The sequence below is a fragment of the Ictidomys tridecemlineatus genome, chromosome 5, assembly GCF_052094955.1.
Source record: "Ictidomys tridecemlineatus isolate mIctTri1 chromosome 5, mIctTri1.hap1, whole genome shotgun sequence".
Lineage (NCBI taxonomy): Eukaryota > Metazoa > Chordata > Mammalia > Rodentia > Sciuridae > Ictidomys > Ictidomys tridecemlineatus.
In genome coordinates, this window is record NC_135481.1 from 160676079 (window position 1) to 160697583 (window position 21505).

The window sequence follows — 21505 nt, forward strand, 5'->3', positions numbered from 1 at the left end:
TTTGTTGTATACATGGTTGTTTCATATGTTTGTTATTTATAGACAAAATATTAACCTCCATCCAGGGAGTACACTCAAGGAAATTCGAATGGTTGCTCTTTACCTGGTTCATATGCCTGAAATTCTCAGTGCACCATCTCCGATTGAGTCCATAAATGTGATCATCCATTTCTACTCACAAAATAATTCACCTCATCAGCCACATAAAAGATTACAAAACAATCAACTGCAAAAGTATGCTTGCCAAGCTTTCAGCATCCCAGCGTCAGCGGGGAGCACATTTGTATAAGATGAAATTGAGGCTGGATGAAGCTCAGAAGTTGAGCCCTGATGTACCTGTAATCTCTGAACAACAACATGAGGAAAAGTGTTTGTGCCAATAAGGCCAGTTTCTAGAAAACCCTCTGCTCCTCAAAGCTACCTTACCAGCCCAGTGGATGGAGAGAGGGAGTGAGGGCACACAGGCATAATGCTTTCTTAGTTGTTACCCATCTCTAACAACTAATAATATGGGTAAGGTCTGTTCACCACTCTGTACTAAATCTTCACAAAAACCCGTCAGATTTGGGGTGTGTGTGTGTGTGTGTGTGTGTGTGTGTGTGTGTGTGTTTTAACAGAGTACTCAGGTTCAGAGAAATACAGTTAATTAGCTAGTTGGTCAAGCTGAGATTCAAACTGAGTCTGTCTTATCTCAGTGCCAGTGAATTTGCATTTTATCTGAAACTGATTTTAAAATTACCTGTGGGTTGCAAAGTCAAGATGAAGAATAGATCAGGACTGACTCTTCATCTTTAATGACAATGAGATAAAGGATATCTGCAGTGTATAGAAGCTGGTGTGAAGGCTTTGGAGATCTAGGATAAAGATTAAAGAAAGCAACTCTTCTTTAAGTGTTCTAAACCAGCAATATGAATAGGTGGCTGCTAGGCAGTGATCAAGAGTTCCAACAAAATCAGAACATTGGTGAGAAAAGGAGGAGAGGAATTCCATCCCTTAGTGTTAGCATCACCTATTCCAATGTTCCTCTGTTTTGGAACTGGAGGCCAAGCACAGTGGCACACTCCTGTAATTCCAGCAGTGCAAGAACATGACAATTTCAAGACCAGCTCAGGAAACTTAGAAAAACCCTGTCCCAAAATAAAATATAAAAAGGGCTAGGAATGTAACTCAGTGGTAAAGCAGCCCTGTGTTCAATCCATAGTACCAAAACAAGACAAAAATAAAAAGCACTGGAGTATGAAAGGAGCAAACATTAGCCCAACTGACAACTGACTTTGAAAAAGTTATCAAGGGCACCTCTAAGAGTGTGAAAAGTTATATCCAATTCATTCCCTGTTTTTACTATATTCGTATATGAATACACCACAGTGAAACTCCACATCATATACAACCACAAGAATGGGATCCTAATTAGAATAAGTTAACTCCATGTATATATAATATGTCAAAATACACTCTACTGCCATGTATATCTTAAAAAGAACAAATAAAAATTTTAAAAAGCAAAAAAGAATGTGACACAGAGAATTACTAAAGAAAAGGCAGACACCTAACTTTAAAATGGGCAAAAGATTTGAATGGACACTTTCCCAAAGTGACTAACAAGATGGTCAATGAGTATATGAAAAGATGTTCAGCATCAGTAGTCATCAAAGAAATGCAAATGTGAACCATAATTGAAATTGCTCCATACCCACCAGAAATGCTAAGATGGAAAAAAACAGTAGTTAAAAAGCCCTGGTGAGGACCTGGAGCAACTGAATCTCTCAGTCACTTCTGAAAGGAATTGTCAGTTAATTAACAAAACAAAACAATTTGGAAAAAAACATTCAAAATTTACAAATATGGATGAACACATGTGTACTATATGGCCCAGTATCATTTCTACTCCTAAGAGTATAACTAACAGAAGTAGATGGGAGATAGATAGATAGATAGATAGATAGATAGATAGATAGATAGATAGATAGATAGATTGATTGATAGATTGATTCATTCCGTCAGGAGACACCAAGGACTTCATATTACATGATGCCATTTACATGAAATTCAAAAATAGGAAGAATCAAACTATGCTGTTGGAAGTCAGTCAGTCTAGTATTGACTTTGCAGAGGTGGGAGGGAGTGACTGGAAGGAGTACCTGTGGTTCCTGGGGAGAGGGCAGTGTTTCATTTCTTCACTTGGCTGCTAGCTACATAGTGTATCGAGATCTTGAAAATTCATCAATTTGTCCCCTTATTATATATGTACTTTTCTGTATGTCTAGTATATTTTAATGTACTATGTTTTTTAAAATCTTACATATGCAGGTGCTAATCCTTAATTTTTTACTCCTGCTGTGGCCATATAAATATAAATCAACTTATATATTTGCATAGTATAAAATAGGAATTTGGTGTCATGTTGTGTCTTACACTGTGAGAGAAATGTTCATTTTTTTCTTAATAATGCTTCATTGGCTTCAATTTGTCTGGATTTGACAAGGTGAGAAGGGAAGGAAATGGTGAATTCCATCAACAGAGCAGTTTTTTCTGTTTAACATTCATTCTGCCAAAGCAGGTAGGGCAGTTTCTGACCAGATTATAGAGTCCTTTCTAGCCTGGGAGCTTATAATAAAACTTATCTTCTTCTTATGATTTTTATACCTTCCAGAATAAAAGCATAAGAAAAATGACTGAAATTTCAATACCAGGTTCAAACTAATTCTGAACCTTCACTTTTCGGAAAATAAGGTGAAAGCTTCCACAAGAAGCCCTCTTTTCACATGGGCAGTCTTCATTTGCAATAGCAACTGAAAAAAGACAGTAAAGAATGTTTAGAGAATCTTAGCAGTCATCTCAGAGCTATTTTACAAAATGTTCTGGTAGTGTGTAGGTTGAGTTTTCAAATTCTCATCTCAACACAAAAGTAAAGAAGAGGAGCGAAAGAACAAACTTGTATTCTAAAAAACAAAAATTGCAGAACACCATATGGCACAGAGTCTGATACATGATATGAGACAGTATTAAAAATCAGGTTCCACCACTCATTTGACCATTGGGAAATCTGACCCAAGGTTGCAATGTCTGTCTAAAGTCACATGGTTGGTGGCAAACTGATGGAAGACCCACCATCTTTAACCTTTCAGCCTCTTTCTCGTTTCCCCATGATAGAGATTCCAAATAATAACTTAATGATAGCCCAAAGATCCTAGGTTTAATATTAACACAGCTCTTGTAAAATATGTATTTCAGCTTGCTGCCCTTGAATTCCCCCCAAAGAAACTATTTGGAAACAAAGATGAACGTGTGATTGCTGAGAGGAGAAGTCATTTAGAGGTAAGAGAATTAAGCATTTTTTTCCTCTCTGTGTGTAGAAAATTTGCCTTTTGATTGGTAAGAATTATTCCTGTTAAACAGTTTTGTTTTTGTTCACGCTTACGAAGGTGCTGCTTTGTTATCACAGGAGATGGCAGCAATCGATTATAAAGCCACTATTATCAGTTTATTTGAAATACAAGTCCTTATCCCTCTCTGGTCTAGCAAAACATTTTTTCTGATTTTTAAAAGATATATTTATACTGAGAGTAGGAAAGCAGGATGTTAGTGAGAACTAAATATTCACCATAGACAGATGGTATATAATATAGGATGAGGTGCAAAGCTTGCTGCAGAAAACTTGGAATTAATTAACTGAAGATTTATAGTATTGCATCATAGTTACTTTTTCAAGACAGTTGGAAGCAAAAAAATGCATTCCTAATTTAGTTATAGTTAGGCTTCTTTGGACTTATTATAACTTAATCTTTCAAGCCAACTACATATAAGAACTCAGTTTAACACAACTGTTGTTTTTCTGACTGCCTTACTGCCAATACACATTGTTGATTGCTTCATTTAATTTGTTTTTGTGGGGGACATAATTGCTTATTTGGCTGGAATCTGAGTCTTTGTGCCAAGGCATGGACCAACTGTTTTCACTGAGATATGGTCACAGATAGTCCTCAATTATTGGTCACTCCCTGGCCATTGTGCTATTTAAGCAGATAGGAGACAAAAGTACAAATATCTTACAAAAATTTTGTGTCTGCATGTTTTCAGGGGGCCTCTCAAAGTTCCCTTCACTACTACAGTGTTAGAAATGAAATCACAAGGGAGGGTTTGCAAGAGCCCTTTCTGAATTGTGAAGTGCTACATAAAAATTAGGTTGATTCTTCTAATGACACCTGGGTAAAAATGGCTGACCATGGTTTCCACTACTGCCAATGTACCAAAGGATTAGGAAAATATCTAGAAGCTGGAGGTTCCAGTGAGGGGAAAATAAGGCACTTGGAAAAGTTGAAGACTGATAATCGTCTGTCCTTAGGGGACATTCCAGGATTTTGAGACCCACAATACAGAACTGATCTAAGGAAATACAAGTTTCAGAGTATGACCTTGCTTATAGGCATTTGAGTAAGACTGTGGAGTTATACGTTTGAAGAGACCTCAAAACTTCAGAACTGAGTTTTGGAAGGTTTACACACTTCTGAAAATCATCATCTAATGTCATGACTCTTAAGCCCAAGTGAAGAGTTTGACCTCTAGAAAAAAATTATTTTGATAACCTGCCTGATTGAGTTTTGTCAAAGGTTTTATTGTATCACAAACAGATTTTAAAAATAACTCTAGAACTAGTTTTTATTTTTTTCAGTGGCTTTAAACGGAATTTATTATTTTCTCAGGAGCTGATGGTACTCAGGCAGTTTCTCACTTGGGTGCTTGGGTTCCCTCATGCAGTTGCAGTTGGGTGACAGATGGGGCATTCTAATTTCTAGACTTGGCTGAACAACTAAGAAGACTTCAAGTGAGTTTTCTTTGCTTAACTATGACCTGCCTCTCTCACATAGCCCTATCATTAAGGGAACATGGAAAGTAATAGCTTATTTTTATACATTAAGAGAAAGTAGATTATTGTCAGGTGTAGCTTCTCAGTGCTCTGATTAAACTCACATGATGCCAAGTTGTGCCACAATAGATTGTTTTGTAGGCAGCACATTTACAAGTGTAGCACTTGATGACCCTTGGTTTTCCATTCCAACTGCCAGAATCAGAGCAAAGTTCAGGGTACTCTTCGATTCTTGATACTTTTGGATAGAGCCCACAATTGTTCCTTTGGCATCTCCTATGTCATCACTTAACATTATTAAGTCATCAAATGTGGCTTAACATTATGTTAATGTCTTTGTGTTAATCAGCTTCCCATTACTATAAGAGAATACTTGTGATAATAGATAAAAAGAGGAAAGGTTCATTTTGGCTTACAGTTTTAGAGGCTTCAGTCCATTGTCAGTTGGCCCTGTTGTAAAGTGGTGCATGATGGAGGGAACACATGGTAAAGAAAGGTGTTTATCTCATGGCAAAGAGAGAAGTGGGAAAGGGTCCTGGTCTCAGTAGTCCCTTCAAGAGCACTGCCCCAATGACAAACTTCCTCTTATTAGACTCCACATCTTAAAGGTTTACTACCTCCCCATAGTCCAAACTGGTCACGAAGTCTTTAAAATATAGGCACTAGGGGCTGAGGCTGGGGCTCAGTGGTAGAGCTCTCGCCTAGCATGTGCGGGGCACTGGGTTCAATCCTCAGCACCACATAAAATAAATACATAAAATAAAATAAAGGTATTGTGTTCAATTACAACTAAAAAATTAAAAATATATATATAGGCACTTATCCAAATGATAGTACTGCATAAGTACTAACAATCCCCTTTGGTCACCTGTGACTGTTACTTACTTGTGGTGTTATCCTGTATAGAAAGAATTCCACACCTAAAGAGAAGTGCATTTCACCTAATATTGAATGTTAATCTTAGAACATTATCTTCTTTTCAAGAAGCAAGCATAATTCATCTTCACTTTAATGGAAAATTAATCTGAGATTCTTGCATTAATTTCCTATAACTATTGTGACTTTTCTTTTGATCTTCTAGTATCAGAAGTCACTGCTTGACTTAGGGTATTTTTATGTGAAAACTAACATAGCTGTTTTCCCTGAACTTCTTATATAACTTAACACACATTTAGTTAATTCTTAGTATATGCTGGAGACAAGGCGAGCTATTTTTAAAGAATACAAATATAACAGAAACATTTTTTCCCTCTAAAACCATGCTTAAATTCCTATATGGTATTTTATCTGGAGGTATAATATAAACTCATGTAGAAAGGTGAATCTGAGTAGGACACATCTGCATGAGCTAATGTACATGATGTTTACTTAAAAGGAATTATCTGAAATATTATTAAAGTCCAGAAGTAAAACTTTATAAGCCTTGTCACCCTTATGGATCTGTGTAAAGTGGTGTTTTAAGCAAGTATTTAGTTGTGTTTTGATCTTCCTTGTTATTAAAATAATTCCAAGATTTGGACCTTATGTTTTGAGTTTATCAGAAAAAAGGTATGAAATGTTGCCACATTAAGTGTAAAGACACTATATTGACCCTTTTCAAATGATAAATGTTAAATCTGTTAAAATAATTATTTTCTAAAATGATGGTCAAGATCAAAAATCTATATCATAAAACGCTTTAGAAACTAATTTTCTTGCATTGTAGAGAGGAATATTAGTTGTGTGTCTAGTAGTAGTGGTGATTGTGCAGAGGCCCAGAAGTGAGACATTTAACATATTGCACCATCAAAAGTAGGGGTGGGAATGTGCTAATGGTAAGTGGAGGAACGTAAGTTTGGTCTCTTATTGATGAACTTGTATTAGCTACTCCCACAAATAGTATCTGACCAACAATTTTTGAAGCCTGTTTTTGCAGAATCCATCCTGTAATTGCTCTATCTATCATATTCAAATGCTTCCTAGGACTTTTGTTCATAAAGAGTCATGGAATCTTTGAAGATTTCTAGCTTGCATGAACCTCAGATTGCCTTCTTGGCCAATTCAGAGCGACTGTGCACTTTGAGGGCAGACCATGTCTTCAGACATTGGAGGATTATGCTCACACCACATGTGCTATGCCTCCCAGGCTCTGCACATTCCTTCTGTCCCTGGCTATCATCCAGGGCACATGTCAGCAGACAAAGCAATGTAGGTATCAGTCTCTGCCTGATAGGTTACTTTGATCTGTATTTGAAGGTAGATACAATAACTGTTAAGCTGAATGTTAAGAAACTGCAATTGCTATAATTCAGAAGTGGTAAAATATCAACAATTTTATATACATGTATATAATACCTGCTTTCTCATACTTACTTGGTATTTACTAAGGGCAAAGCACAAGTGAAAATACTTATAATATCAGGCCATTTACCTCTCACAAGCAAATGATGAGGTAGAGTTCTGTCCACTTTACAGGTGAGGAAGTTGTGTCTTAGAGAAGATAAAGGTCCCATAGCTAGTATGTGGCAAAGCCTTAGCTCACAATCAAGTGTGTTCTAGAACAAGCCCCTTCTCTTGACTAATCTCCTGTAAGTGTTAAATGGGTTGGATCTTTCTGTTTTTTTTTTTTAAAAAAGTCATCTCTTTTGCAGAAACACCACCTTTTAAGATTATTGCCACAATGTTAATTAAGCTCCACTGCCATTCCATTCAGTCTGCCCAAATTAGCCTCCAAATTAATGAGGGTTTTTTTTTTTTTTGTTGTTGTTGTTGTTGTTTTGCTTTGTTTTATTTTTGTTCATTGATGAGAGGTGCATTTTGGGTTACTAATTTCAGAGAACATTATCTACTTGAAAACATTCTACTAATCATCCTAATAGTCTGTCATTTTAGGGAATAACTGTAATTAAGGAAAACATATGAAATCCTCTAAAACCATAAAGCTTTCCAGAATAATCCATTTACCTTTGGAAGTAAAAACCTGAAAAATGTCTAGGAAGTTTATTTTCAAAGCACAAGAGCAGACAATAGCCCAAAGCCACCTCTTTTTTCTTTCCCATTTTCACCTCATTTGCTGAAGCACTGTTAGATAGGCCAGAAGTAATGTGATAGCTAAGAGTGTGAGCCTGGGAGCAGATCCTAGTCTTCAGTCCTGGTTCTGCTCCTGATCATGGTGGAGCTATTGTACAATGTGAAAAAAAAAAAATGAGAGGCATAGCATCATATGAAAAGGACACAATTCCTCCAGATTTGCATGGCTTCAACAATTTCCAGGTTCAACAGTGGTGTATAGCTAGTTTTCTTTGCATATCTACAGGGTTATTGACTGCAAGGCTACCTTCTGTGGAGTCCCCAGATGACCTAGTATATCCCCTGGGCTTCTGCATGTGAAGAAAATAGATAAATGTCAATGCTTTTCAGTCAAAGACCTCCAGGAATATACTTATTTTTAAAATAATGTTAGATTTATTGACTTCCTGCAACAAAGGAAAATAAAATAAGTGGAGGAACATAAATTTGATCTCTTTTTGATGAACTTGTATTAGCTACTCCCACAAATAGTATCTGGCCAACAATTTTTAGAGTCTGTTTTTGCAGAATCCATCCTGTAATTGCTCTATCTATCATATTCAAATGCTTCCTAGGGCTTTTGTTCATAAAGAGTTATGGAATCTTTGAAGATTTCTAGGGGGACCATAGGAACCATAGGTGCATCTCAGTAAAAAAACTGTTAAAAAGTTGCAGGAGGATTTGAGTGTGTCCTAGGTGATTTGGTACATTATGCAAGAAAATAGGCCTTTGCTCTGGATTGAATGCTGGGGTCATTCTGTGATTAGTATATTAATAATTCTTACTTGGGAAGCAGGAACAGGGTAAGGTTTTAAATATGACAAAAAGTGGTACTTATCCTTATTAGCGTGGAAAAGATATATTTGATTATATTCATGATCTGTACAATATTTGTGTTTTTGTCTGTATTCACGCATGTCTGTGGAATGGGATTATTGGTATTCTTCAGATGTCTTTATGGTCCATGGAAGTCTCAGTAGTTCAAATGCTTTATTTGCTAAATATAGGTATTAGAAATGGCTGTCAGTATTGATCTATCCCACTACACTCCACAGTCAAGTTTCACTTTTTGGATAATGGTACTTGCAACACAGTCTAGTTTCTCTTAACAACACTTTCTCATTCTGCTTCAGTTTCATTTTACCTTCAAACCTTGAATTTCCAACAATAGAATTGTTTGGCTTAGATGTTTTTATAGAATGAGCCTTTCAGTTTCAAAGTAAATTTTGGGAGGTAGAATTCCTCAGGTTTTCTTAGTTTCCTCATTCATTTAGCTATCAAAAAGATACTTAGCAATTCCATGCTTAATTTAACATTCTTTCCATCTATTCTCTACTCATCTTGCAAAATGTATAATAATAGAACTATTATCAAACATAGTCCACGATTAAAGAAACACTCCATAGAAAGAACCACTTTCTTTCTCTTTTGTTTTGGGCTTTTCTTCTGATTATCTGCTTATTCACATTAGCAGGGACTATTTTCTGTTATTAGTCTATTACTATAATCATCAGTAGCAAAGCATTTTCAAAGAGTGTTAAGTGCTGCTGAAGTGTTAGAAGAGATTGAGCTGGAATTTGGGGCTATTTCATAAAAAAAAAAAAAAAAAAAAAAAAGGTTCTTCACAGAATCAGAAAAGCTGTAAATTGTATAATCCTGGGGCTACTAAATGTCAAGAAATCATTTTATACAATGAAAATCTTATCACATTGAGTTGTGATTTTATGATCTCATCCATTAGTAGGAGTCTCCAACTGAAGGGAAAAATCCCATTTCATTTTCCATGAGTAGTCACTGGTTTAGAGGGTAGCAAAATTAAAATAAATATTTCCAATGAGAATAACAACTTCCAAACCCAGATGTAGTCCAACAGGAGGAAAGGGAAGACTCACCACACTGTCATCAAATAGTTTTACCCTGCTATTTTTCTCCTTCTCCATTGTAAAATGGCTTTCTGTACTGGCATAATGACGAATAGCTCAGGGACATAAGATATACTTATGTATAAATGGAAAGTTGCTCTTCATCTTTGGGCTCCCACTCTAAAACTCTAAGCTGGCAATCAGGAGCTTTGTTTCTTTACTGGTTGTAATTTAAGTCAGCCAGAACATCTAGGAGCTTGAACTATCTCCCTCAGCTCAGATATCTTCTCCTCAGAAAAAGCCTTTTCTAACCCACCAAGTAGAAGCAGTCCTTATCCCTGCAGTCCCCACTAGATTCCCCAGTTTCTTTACTACAGCACTTAGCACATGTTTATTGATTGATTATCCTTCTTTTTTAAAGTATTTATGTTTTTATGTGAGGGCACATTTTACTAGAAGATAATTTGGTAAGGACAAATTCCAACTGCCTTGTTTACCTTTACTTCCTCATTGTCTAGAACAGTATCTGGTCCTTAACAGGTCCTCAGTTACTGTGTTTTGAATGGCCACTTAAACCTGTATTAAAAATAGCACATGACATATATTCGTTCTGACAAAAAATTTAAAATGAGAGCACATACTTAAATTTAGGTTTGAATGCTAATTCTCTCACACTACAGTATATAATTGGACAGGTTACTGACCACCCTGAACTTTCTTGTTCTCAGTGCTAAACAAGGATAAAAACAATTACCTTTCAGAGTTGTCAAGGTAATCAAGAAAGAATAGTATGAAAAAGTACTAATAGAAAACATAGCATATAATATGGCCTCAATTGATATAAGAGAAAGGTTAAAGGCATACACAAGATAAAGTATAATTGATATAAGATGAAGGTTAAAGGCAACACAATCTTTCAATCCTGTTGTTGATCCTTGCTCTGTTATTTACTGACTGAGTGATCTTGGACAAGTTACTTAATTAATGACTTTCCTCATGATAAAATGTGATAAATAAGAGTACCCACCTCATATAGTTGTTAATGAAAAACTCAAATAAAATAATTGGTAGGTGTCTGATACATAATAACAAATATTAGAAACAATGACTATTTTTTAAACTGCATTGTAGTTGTCATATAGTAACTTAAAAAATTATACTTTAAGTCCTAGCTAATGCAATAAAGCATGAAAAAGAATAAAACATATACCAGTTGAAAGGAAGTCTTAATATTGTGTTTGCTCACAGGTAATAGATTGTTTATGTAAAAAGTCTGAAAGAATTGATTAAAAAACAAACTCCTAAAAGTGATATAATCATAACAAGGTTGTAGGATATAAGTTCAATATACAGAAGCCAGTAATTTTTCTATATATCTGCAGTAAACAAGTGGAATTTGAAATTAATAACACATTACCTCCAAAGCTAACAAAATATATACATGCTCTATATGAGGAAAACTATAAAACTCTGATGAGGGCTGGGGTTGTGGCTCAGGGTAGAACACTTGCCTTGCATGTATGAGGCACTGGGTTCAGTTCTCAGCGCCACATATAAATAAATAAAAATAAAAGTCTGTTGACAACTAAAAAACTATTTTTAAAGAATTCTGATGAAAGTAATCAAAGAATAAATCAATGGAGTGATATTCTATATTCATGGATGGGAAGACTCAACATTGTTAATATGTTCATAATTCAATTACAGATTCAACTCTGTTCCAGACTCTCATCAAGTTATCTTCTGGATATTATTACACTGATTTTAAAGTTAATATAGAGAAGCAAAATACCTAATCTAGCCAACATAATATTGAAGGAAAAGAATTAAGTCAGAAAACTGATACTGTCCAACTTCAGGATTTATTCTAAAGCTATATTAATCAAGACACTGTTTATCTTGATTGGTGAGAGAGTAGACAGAGAGATCAGTGCAGCAGAATAGAGAGCCCCAAAATAGACTTATATAATCTGCTGATGTTTGATAGAAGAAAAAAGGCAGTAAACTACTCTTTTCAACCAATGATGTTGGAATCACACATGCACTGGAAAGAGCATGTGCATGCACATACAAAACAATGAATCTAGGTGCACCCCTTATATCTTTCACAAAAATTAACTTAAAATGTATCATGGACTTAAACGTAAAATGAAAAACTCTAGAACTCCTAAAAGATAACATAAGAGAATAAGTGTATAGCTGTGACATTTTAGATGAAGCACGGAAGGCCTGATCTATACAGAAATAATTGATAGGCCTCATTAAAATTAAAAACCCCTACTCTATGACAGATACTTTCTGGAAAATGAGAACACAGACCACAAACTAGACAAACATTTGTAAAAGGCATATCTGATTAAGGACTGTTACCCAAAAATATAAAAGAACTTTCTAAACTCAAAAAGAAGAACACAATCTGATTTAAAAATAGGCAAAAGATCTGAACCAGCACCTTATCAAAGAACATATACAGATGGCAAACAAACAGATGCTTATTATATGTCACTAGGAATTGCAGATTGCATAAGTTACCACTATATACCTATTAGAATGGCCAAAAGCCAGAACAATCATGACTACAAAAACTGATGAGGGTGTGACACAACAGGGACTCTGATTCAGTGCTGGTTGAAAGGCAACATGGAAAGATACTTTGAAAGAACTTGGCAAATTCTAACAAAACTAAACATACTCTTACCATATAATCCAGTGGTCTCAATCCTCGGTATTTACCCAAAGACATCGAAAACTTATATTCACTCAAAAACCTGCATATGAATGTTTATGACTGATTTATTTGTAATTGCCAAATTGTGGAAGTAAACAAAATGTCCTATGTAGGTGGAAAAATTTTTTTAAATTAAAAATTTTTTAAATTAAAATGATATTTCATGCTAGACAACTAAATATTATTCTACACTAAGAAGAAATGAGCTATGAAGCTATGAAGCATGGAGGGAACTTAAATGTATATAACTAAGTGAAATAAGCCAGTCTGAAAAGCTCACATATTATATGATTTTAACTATATGGCATTCTGAAAAGGCAAACTGTGGAGACTAAGGATTAGTGGGTTTCCAGGGATGGGAAAGAATGAATGGCAGAGAACAGAGGATTTGGGGGTGTTAATGATATATCAGTGTAGGCTCATTGATTCAAACAAATACAACCAATGTATCCAATGGTGTGGGATTTAGAATGTATTTATGGGTCAAAGGCATGTAGGTGTATAGAAAATCTGCATCCCTTCTGTTCAGTTTTTCTGTGGACCTAAAATAAGCCTATATGTACAAATATATATATGGTCATCATACATTTCTAATCTCTTTCCATTCTTCCTTTTATCCCTTCATTCCCTCTTCACTTCTATCCTTCATCCAGTTTTTTAATTGTCTTATTAACTTTGCTAAAAAAAGAAGGAGAGATGAGTGGACGGGTGGAAGGACTTAAGCCTATTAGTCATTTTTCTTGAAAGTATCATGTTAAGCTGTTGTTGGAAGGAAAGCAGTCATCTTATAAACAAGTTATACTTCATACATGTTTTTCCACTGCTAATGTATAATAGTTTATATTTCATTAGAATGACTCCCTCATTACTCTGAAATTTGAGAGTCACAGTGTATCTGTCTTTTACCAAGCAACGTTTGTATTCACTCATTCTACCCAGACTCAAGTTCAACATCTATGTGAATTAATACTTTTCAGAGTCTAGAAGTTAATGAAGTGCCCAACCAGTGGACTGCCTTTTCAAATGAAAACATTTGAACTCAGAAGTTGAAAAGGAAATGTATTATTTAAAAAAAAAAAACACATTTTTTTTTGTAGATGGACAACAGTACCTTTATTTCTTTATTTTTATGTGGTGCTGAGGATCGAACCCAGTGCCTCACACTTGCTAGGCAAGCGCTCTACCACTGAGCTACAACCCCAGCTCCAAAGAAATGTATTATAATCATGCATAACCATTAATGAGGTGAAAGGCCAGGTAGAATACTGATATAACTGGATAAATAGTTTAAAAGTTCTTTTCCCTTGTCATTTTCATTTATTACTAAAAGGACTTTTTCCACTTTGATGTTTTCAGAGGACCTCATGTTCTTCTGTCTTGTAATATCATTTAGGATATTCTAAGGGACCTATTATTATGCTTATTTGCACTGTCAGTATAATTGGCAGAAATGTTTTCTTCAAGGGTCATTTAAGAAACTTCAGTGTATTTTGCTCCTGCCTCTACTTTTTAAATTTTTACAGCACTAAAACTAGATTTCCCTTACTCTTATCAGACATAAAAGTTAAAATAATTTGTCAGTATGTAGACTTAGGAGCATATTAATTTTAACATCCAAATATACTTGAATTTTCCCATGAATAAGAGAACCATCTTCATTTAAGGACATTGCTTCAGTTCTTTTAGTACAAGAGTGACTTTCTTTGGCAATTCTTAGCAACTCTTTCTGGCTTGAAACAGACATTGCCTTTACCTGAGAATGTTAAATGTGGTAATATTGGTTGCTAAAACAGTTCTTAGAATCAAAGAATGCATTCCTGTTGCCCAATAGATCTCTACTATATTATACAACCTTTCCACCCTTCCAAGCTTCATTGGACTAAAGGGACTTTCAGGTACCCTGTTACAGAAACAAGTAGCCTACACATTTTTTCTTTACTTTTTATGGCAACATATAAAAATTATGCAAAACCAGAAAGTGCAATGTAATAAACCCTATTGTATCCTTCCCCTTCACCCAGCCTGTAACTTTAATCAGAATGTGTCAAATCTTTTTTTCATTTATATCTCTTGACAGGCAGGCAGGCAGGCAGACCAACAGGCAGACACAGCAGACACACACACACACACACACAGAGTTATTTTAACACAAATAGCAGGCATTGTAAACATTTCATCTACAAGTATTTTAGGATGCATTTTTTTAGGTTATTATGAATGGAATAGTTTTCCTAATTTCTTTCTCAGCAGATTTATTATCTGAATATAGGAAATCTTTTGATTTATGAATGTTGACCTTGTTTCCTGCTACTTTTCTGAATTCATTTATCAGCTCTAGAAATCTTCTGGTGGAGGAAAACAGATAATTTGACTGCTTCTTTTCCTATTTATATCCTTTTAATTTCTTTCTCTTGCCTGATTTCTCTAGCTAGAATTTTAAGAATATATTGAATAAGAGTGGTGATAATGGACATCCTGTTCTTGTTCCTGATTTTAGAGGAAATGCTTCCAGGTTTTCTCCATTTTTCCAACGATGTTGGCTTTTGGTTTGTCATACATAGCTTTTATAATGTTTAGATAAGTTTCTTTTGCTCCTAGTTTTAACACGAATGTGTGTTGTATTTTATCAAAGGCCTTTCTTTATCTGTTGAGATGATCATATGATTCTCTCATCCTTAATTCTATTTATGTGGTGAATTACATTTATTAATTTACATATGTTGAACTGACTTTGCATCTCTGGGGTGAAACCCACTTGATCATGATTTATTATCTTCTTGATGTATTTTTGAACTTTTACAACCGTTTATCCAGTTTGCTAAGATTTTATTAAGGATTTTTGCATCTCTGTTCAACAGGGACATTTTTCTATAATTTTTTTTACTTGATGTGCCTTTGTTTGGTTTTGGCATCAAAGTTATTCTGGCTTTGTAGAATGCATTTGGGAGTGTTCCTTTTCTTTCAATTTCACCCAATAATTTGAGAAAGACTGTGTTAGTTCTTCTTCAAAGGTCTGGTAGAACTCTGCTGAGAATTCATCTGGCCTTGGGCTTTTCTTTGTTGGAAGACTTAATTGTTATTGCAGTTTCATTACTTGAGATTGGTCTGTTTAGGTTTTCTATATCTTTCTAATTAAGTTTGGCCTAGACTTTGGACCTGATCCAGAGGCCAGTGAAGAACCAAAGGAATGTTAAAAGCAAGGAGTGGAAGGGTGAGGTCTTCCTGTGGAGAGAATGTGGGAGCAAAGGAGACTGGAGGCTGGAAGAGCAATGTCTGGACGTATATTCTAGAAATTTGTCAGTGTTTTCTAAATTTTCCAGTTTATTGGAGTATAAATTTTCAAAGTAGTTTCTAATGATCTACTGCATTTCAGAAGTGTCTGTGGTGATAGCTCTTGCCAGGCAATGTGGAGCATGCCTGTAATCCCAGCGGCTTGGGAGACTAAGGCAGAAGGATTGCAAGTTTAAAGCCAGCCTCAGCAACTTAGAAAGGTCTTAAGCAATTTAGTGATACCCTGTCTACCCAAACAATAAAAAGGGCTGGTGATGTGACTCAGTAATTAAGTGCTCCTGGGTTCAATCCCTGGTACAAAAAAGAAGAAGAACTGCCTTCATATGGTCCCACAAATTTTAATATGTTGATTCTCTATTCTTGGGGACTCTTTTAAAAAAAATAATAAAAGCACAATATTATCTCATGTGCATGCACACACACATACCAAATTAATCTCTCAGTGTAAATAAGTCAGTGGTAGGCCACACCAATTTTCTCATTTTTTAAAAATAGACATGTCTGAACTAAGACCTAAATTATATCCACATGGCATTAGTTGATTTATCTCTCAGGAGTCCCCTCCCTGTTTTTCTCACCATTTATATATTGTTGACACTTTGTTATTCATCTGTTAAACTCCTCATGTTTGGGGTTTTGCTCAGCCCATCCCTGTGTTACTCTAATCCTGCATTTCTTTAAACCAGAGGCTTGATCAGGTTCCAGTCTGACTTCTTGGCAGGAGCATTTTACAGATGGTGCTATACTTCCCATTGCATTTCACAGGAAGCACCTGATGATAGTGGTCTCTCTCTGCTGGGGTCTTTGCTGTCTTTATTAAAATATGCTAGCGACTATTACTGTCACTGTTCATGCTAGAACTTCTTCCATGCCTGCACTGAGCCTGTCCTGCCTGAAATCAGTCATATGGACCATGTCTTCAGAGAACTCACAGTCCTCTCAGAGCAGAGACAACTCAATAAGTAACTTTAAGACATTGTCATAACTGTAGCAATAGTCACAGACTTTTTTTCATAAGATTAGTGGGTATGATTCCCAATGCATGGTTTCCAAAACTGACCAATATTTGAAATTATCTTGAGCAACTTTTGTAAAATACAGAATCTTGGGCTTTATTCTAGTATATTCTGATTCCTCATGACTAGGGTGGGATCAAAGAATCTGAATCTACTCTGAGAAGATGAGGTTGGTGGGTGAGGGTAGACGTGAAAGGAAGACCCAGATCTCACAAGCCATCTCCCTGACTTTGGCCTGTTCCAGAGGCCACTGAAGAGCCAAAGGAAAGTTAAAAGCAAGGATTAGAGGATGAGGTCTTCCTGTGGGGAGGATGGTGGGAGCAGAGGAGACTGGAAGAGCAATGTCTGTACTATTACTTGTCTTCCAGGTAAGACATGATTTTGGCCTGAGCAAGGATGTAGAGGCAGCTTAGACAAGAAAAGTCTTAAAGAGATGGTTTGTCACTCAGTTGAATGAGACCTAGGGAACAGTCATGAAATTGGAGTGGATGCCCAAGACCCTGCACATGAATCTTGGTAAAACAATTAAATCTAGTATTAAATGCATTTGTGAATTTTATATTTCTCCACTAATCCCATAGTATTGAAATAGTGCTTTTTACCACTTCACTAGTTGTGGTTTGGAAACTCTCTTAGTCGGAGTTCTGGAAAAATAACAAAACAAAACAAAAAAATGAATGGATATATAGACATAGTTATGGAGACTGAGAAATCCCTAGATCCGCAGTCAGAAGTTGGAGATCCAGAGCAGATGATACACTACTAGTCCCAGTCTAAAGGTCTGAGCACCAGGAGAGTATAGTATATGTTAAAAGCCGAGAGGCTCAAGACCCAAGGAGACCCAGTATTTCAGTTCCATTCTGAAGTTAGGAAAAGACTGGTGTCCCAATTCAAGGCAGTCAGACAGGAAGTGCTCCCTTTACTGCAGGGATAGTGAGCCATTTTGTCCTATTCAGACCTCAGCCTGAGTAGATGAGACCCAATTAACTGGAAGATAATTGAGGAATGCAGTCTGATTTACCAAGTCTACCTTTTCAAATGTTATTCAGACTCAGAAACATCCTTATGAACATGCCCAGAATAGTGTTTGACCAAATACACAGGCACTCCATCAAGTTGGCACATAAAATTAACCATCATAGAATCTATTTCTTTTCACCCCAGATAGAACTGCAGTGGTAATCTTTCCATTTGTTGGGTTTTTGATATTCTAATATCAATCCCAATTACAATCCCACCTCGTGTGCAGCCCTAGTGTTAAATCGGTAACATCTGTCATCTCCCCAGCTCCCTCGATCATTTACAAGGTGTTTGGGGCTTGGCAAAAACATGATAGGGATTCTCCAACTCTTTCCTATTTATGGAAGTAGCATTAGATGAAAGTAACACAGAGGAGCTCAAGATGGCAGACTAAGAGCTGTGTATGATCTCTTTATGAGTTCAGTGTAGAATATTTTTCATTTTCCTGCTTAATTTTAAAAGCAAAATGAAATGAAGCCTGAGCATTGTAGTGTTAAACAGCAGGGAGGTTATTCCTACTCTCCTCCTAAATACAGGGAGACATTGCTATTTGTTTTCTTTTATTAAATGTTTCATTGCCTCTGAAGCAGTAGATATCACAAGTCGGGTAGACAAAAGGAGCATCCTGGGCTACCTTGCTTCCCTGTCGCCCACACCTGAAGGTGGCTCGCCTCCTTGCTCAAAGATGGATGTTAGCTTCCAGTTGCTGTTGACCTTAGTGCTTACTCTGCTTAATTAAATACCCTTTTAATATTTTCTCACTCTGCTGTGCCTTACATCCCACATTCCTGCTGTGGCACGACAGGGGTGAGAAGGGAAGGTCTTTTAAACTGAAGTGCTTAATTAGCTCCTGGGCCCCAGGAGAAGTGTCAGATGGAAAAACAGCTGAAAAGTAGGGGAAAGAATAGCTGGATGTGAGGTGCAATCACTGATGATGGAAAAAAAATTGGCCACCTTCCAGCAGTGCCTGAGGTATGTTAAATTTTTTTCAGAATCTGGGACCCTTTTTGAATCATATATATGATAGCATCATGCTTACTCCATTCATTTCCAGTGACTTTCTGTTGATTCAGCCGTAGTAGCTCATTTCTGCCAGAACCTATTTCTTTTTTCTCGGTACACATACCATCCTGTGTGTAGATAAATGGATGGCCCACCCACCAGTGAGGTTCTTAGTTCTTTCCTGGCACCATCAAATGACCAAAATGTCATTTAGAGCCCCCTAATTGAGTTGTTTTAAATACAGTCAGTATCTCATAAATATTCACTGGGAGGGAAGATGTATAGTGATGTATTATTTATTATGATATAAGATCAAGCATATTGGGCTGGGGCTGGGGCTCAGTGGTACAGTGCTCATCTAGCACATACGAGGCCCTGGGTTCAATCCTCAGCACCACATAAAAATGAATGAATAAAATAAAGGTACAACTAAAAAATAAATATAAAAAAGATCAAGCATATTGTAACAAAATATAATTATATAGATATAAAAATGTAATTATCTAGAAATTATATTACATAGATATAAATATAGGTATAATCATAGTTATAAAGGTATATGAATATAGATTATACCTGTCTACACTATAGGTGTGTATAGATGTCAACTATAGATATAATTAAATATTGCATATAATTATATAATTACTGCAATGAGGTAAAATATGAGTCTATTTGTGTTGTAAAAACATAAAATAAGTTCTGAAAATGAAGGTAGTGTAGCCTAGTCCCCCCAAGAACTCAGAGCTGGCAGCCATCTTATGCCTGTCTCCTCCTGGAGCTGCCATAGACTGGCCTGGCAGGTAATAGCTAAGAGAGTGGGCAATCTTGGAGCTTATGGGCTTCTCTTTATATTCTCCAGAGGCTTTGAAGTCATTTTGATGATGGATTTGCTTAGGCTTAGTGTATCAGCAACATTCACCCAAGTTCTTATCACCTAAAATTGCAATAAAACTTGCATTTTAAAATCCCTTAAAATGATTGTTTATTCTTTGGAAAACAAGTAAGCTTGCTGTGAATCAAAAAGTCTTCATCATATAATTGGACACTGAAGACAAAATGTGATAGCACTGGGGAAGAAACAGCAACTGAAGCCAAGAGTGAGAGGCCTTGTTCCTTGCCTTGTCCTGGCTTGCCAGTGTGGTTAGCAGGCACTGAAAGCAAGGGACACCCCTTTATGACCAAAGCTGAGGTCCTCCTACCCACCAATAACCCAAGTCCCATCCATAGGCTGACAGGCCTTGTGTGTTATTTTCCCTTGACCATGGTCAGGGTGGACAGTTGTGGTGTGCACTTGTAGCCCCCACTGAATCTCTCGCCATTCCCCACCCAGCCTTCTACCCCATGCCTTCCTCTTTCTTGGTTTTCTCCCTCATTTCCATGAACTCATCTCTAGTGGCTTTCTGAGAAAGGATGTGTAAGAGGGAAATTTCTAGCAAGGTGTCTGAAAATGTCTTTATTTATCTACTCACTGGCTGAATGTAAAATGTTAGTTGGAACCATTTTCTTTCCGAATTTCAAAGGAATTGCTCCAGTCATTTTCTAACACCATTACTGCTGTTAAGCAATTCAGAGCCATTTTGATTTTTGATCCTTTCTGTATGCCATATTCTTTTTCTCTCTATAACCAGAAGCTTTGAAGGCTTCTATGTAGGAGCTTATTTCTGTCCTGAATGTTCTAAACTTTCAGAAATCTACTTTGTAAGCACCCCATCAATTCTGTGGGACCTCCATGGGCTCTTATATCCCATGATGCTCAATCTCCCTTATAATCCTTCATTATAGTAGCCTTCATTTGTGGGAGACTTTGCTGATGATTTCCTCTTAAGGTTGTTTCTGTGGTTTGTTTCTGGAATTCCATATTTTCAGTATTGAACCTCCTAATCTGGGCCTCCTATTTTCCTGTCTACTCTATTTTCCATCTCTTGTCCTTTCCCTATATCTCATTTTCTCTCTCTCTCTCTCTCTCTCTCTCTCTCTCTCTCTCTCTCTCTCTCTCTCTTTACAATCTGGTCCTCCTTATTTTTTCTTTGTGTGTTTTAAGATTCTAGTTATTACTTTTGCATCATCTAGTGCTATATAAACTCAAAAGCCAAACTTCTTGCTTTCTGAAATAGTCATTTTTATTTATTTATTTATATTACTGTCAGTGCAATCCTCTTCATATATTTTCTTTGTTGCAATAGCCCAACAGACATATTCAGAATTCTCCTTGCAAAAATTCATGTATTTTAAGAGCCACAGTCTCTGTCCCAGCTCCACTAAATTCTCTGCTCACTATTTATATCCGCATTTGGGAATCATCCCTTTTCTTTTATGAAGCCGTATCCAATTTGCATTAAGCTTCTTTCAGATGCTTCAGTTCCCCTAAGTTCCATTTATTTAGATTTGTTTCCCAAATAAATTGTATTTTCCGTAGATAAAAGGTGCTTGCTGTGGCCTTTGCTGGTGAACCTCATACTGTCCTTTGTTGCTTTTGTAAATTGTGTTTTTATTTTAGAATTCAGTTAGCTATTTTTCCTCTAACAATCACTTTTTTTCTATGTGTGTCACTTATGTTTTATAATGTTAATTTATCTCAGCATATGTTGCAGCCCTTTGAGATAATATTTAGGGGGAAACAAATGGATAAGGACATCACTTTGTTCCAATTCCACGAAACTTTTTGCTT

At 36.2% G+C, this 21505-nt stretch overlaps 1 protein-coding gene across 9 annotated transcripts in view; it reads left to right on the forward strand.

The window, feature by feature from the left end:
- Positions 1 to 21505, forward strand: part of Kif16b (kinesin family member 16B) — a 281133-nt gene that overhangs the window by 240839 nt on the left and 18789 nt on the right. For 8 of the 9 annotated variants that reach the window (XM_078051379.1, XM_078051382.1, XM_078051377.1 and 5 more), the window contains one exon: positions 3235 to 3318. In XM_078051379.1, the coding sequence (XP_077907505.1) occupies positions 3235 to 3318 (84 nt within the window). Of the gene's footprint in view, positions 1 to 3234; positions 3319 to 4703; positions 4826 to 21505 lie in introns of all 9 variants that reach the window. The other variant, XR_013439536.1, reaches the window with a different exon arrangement.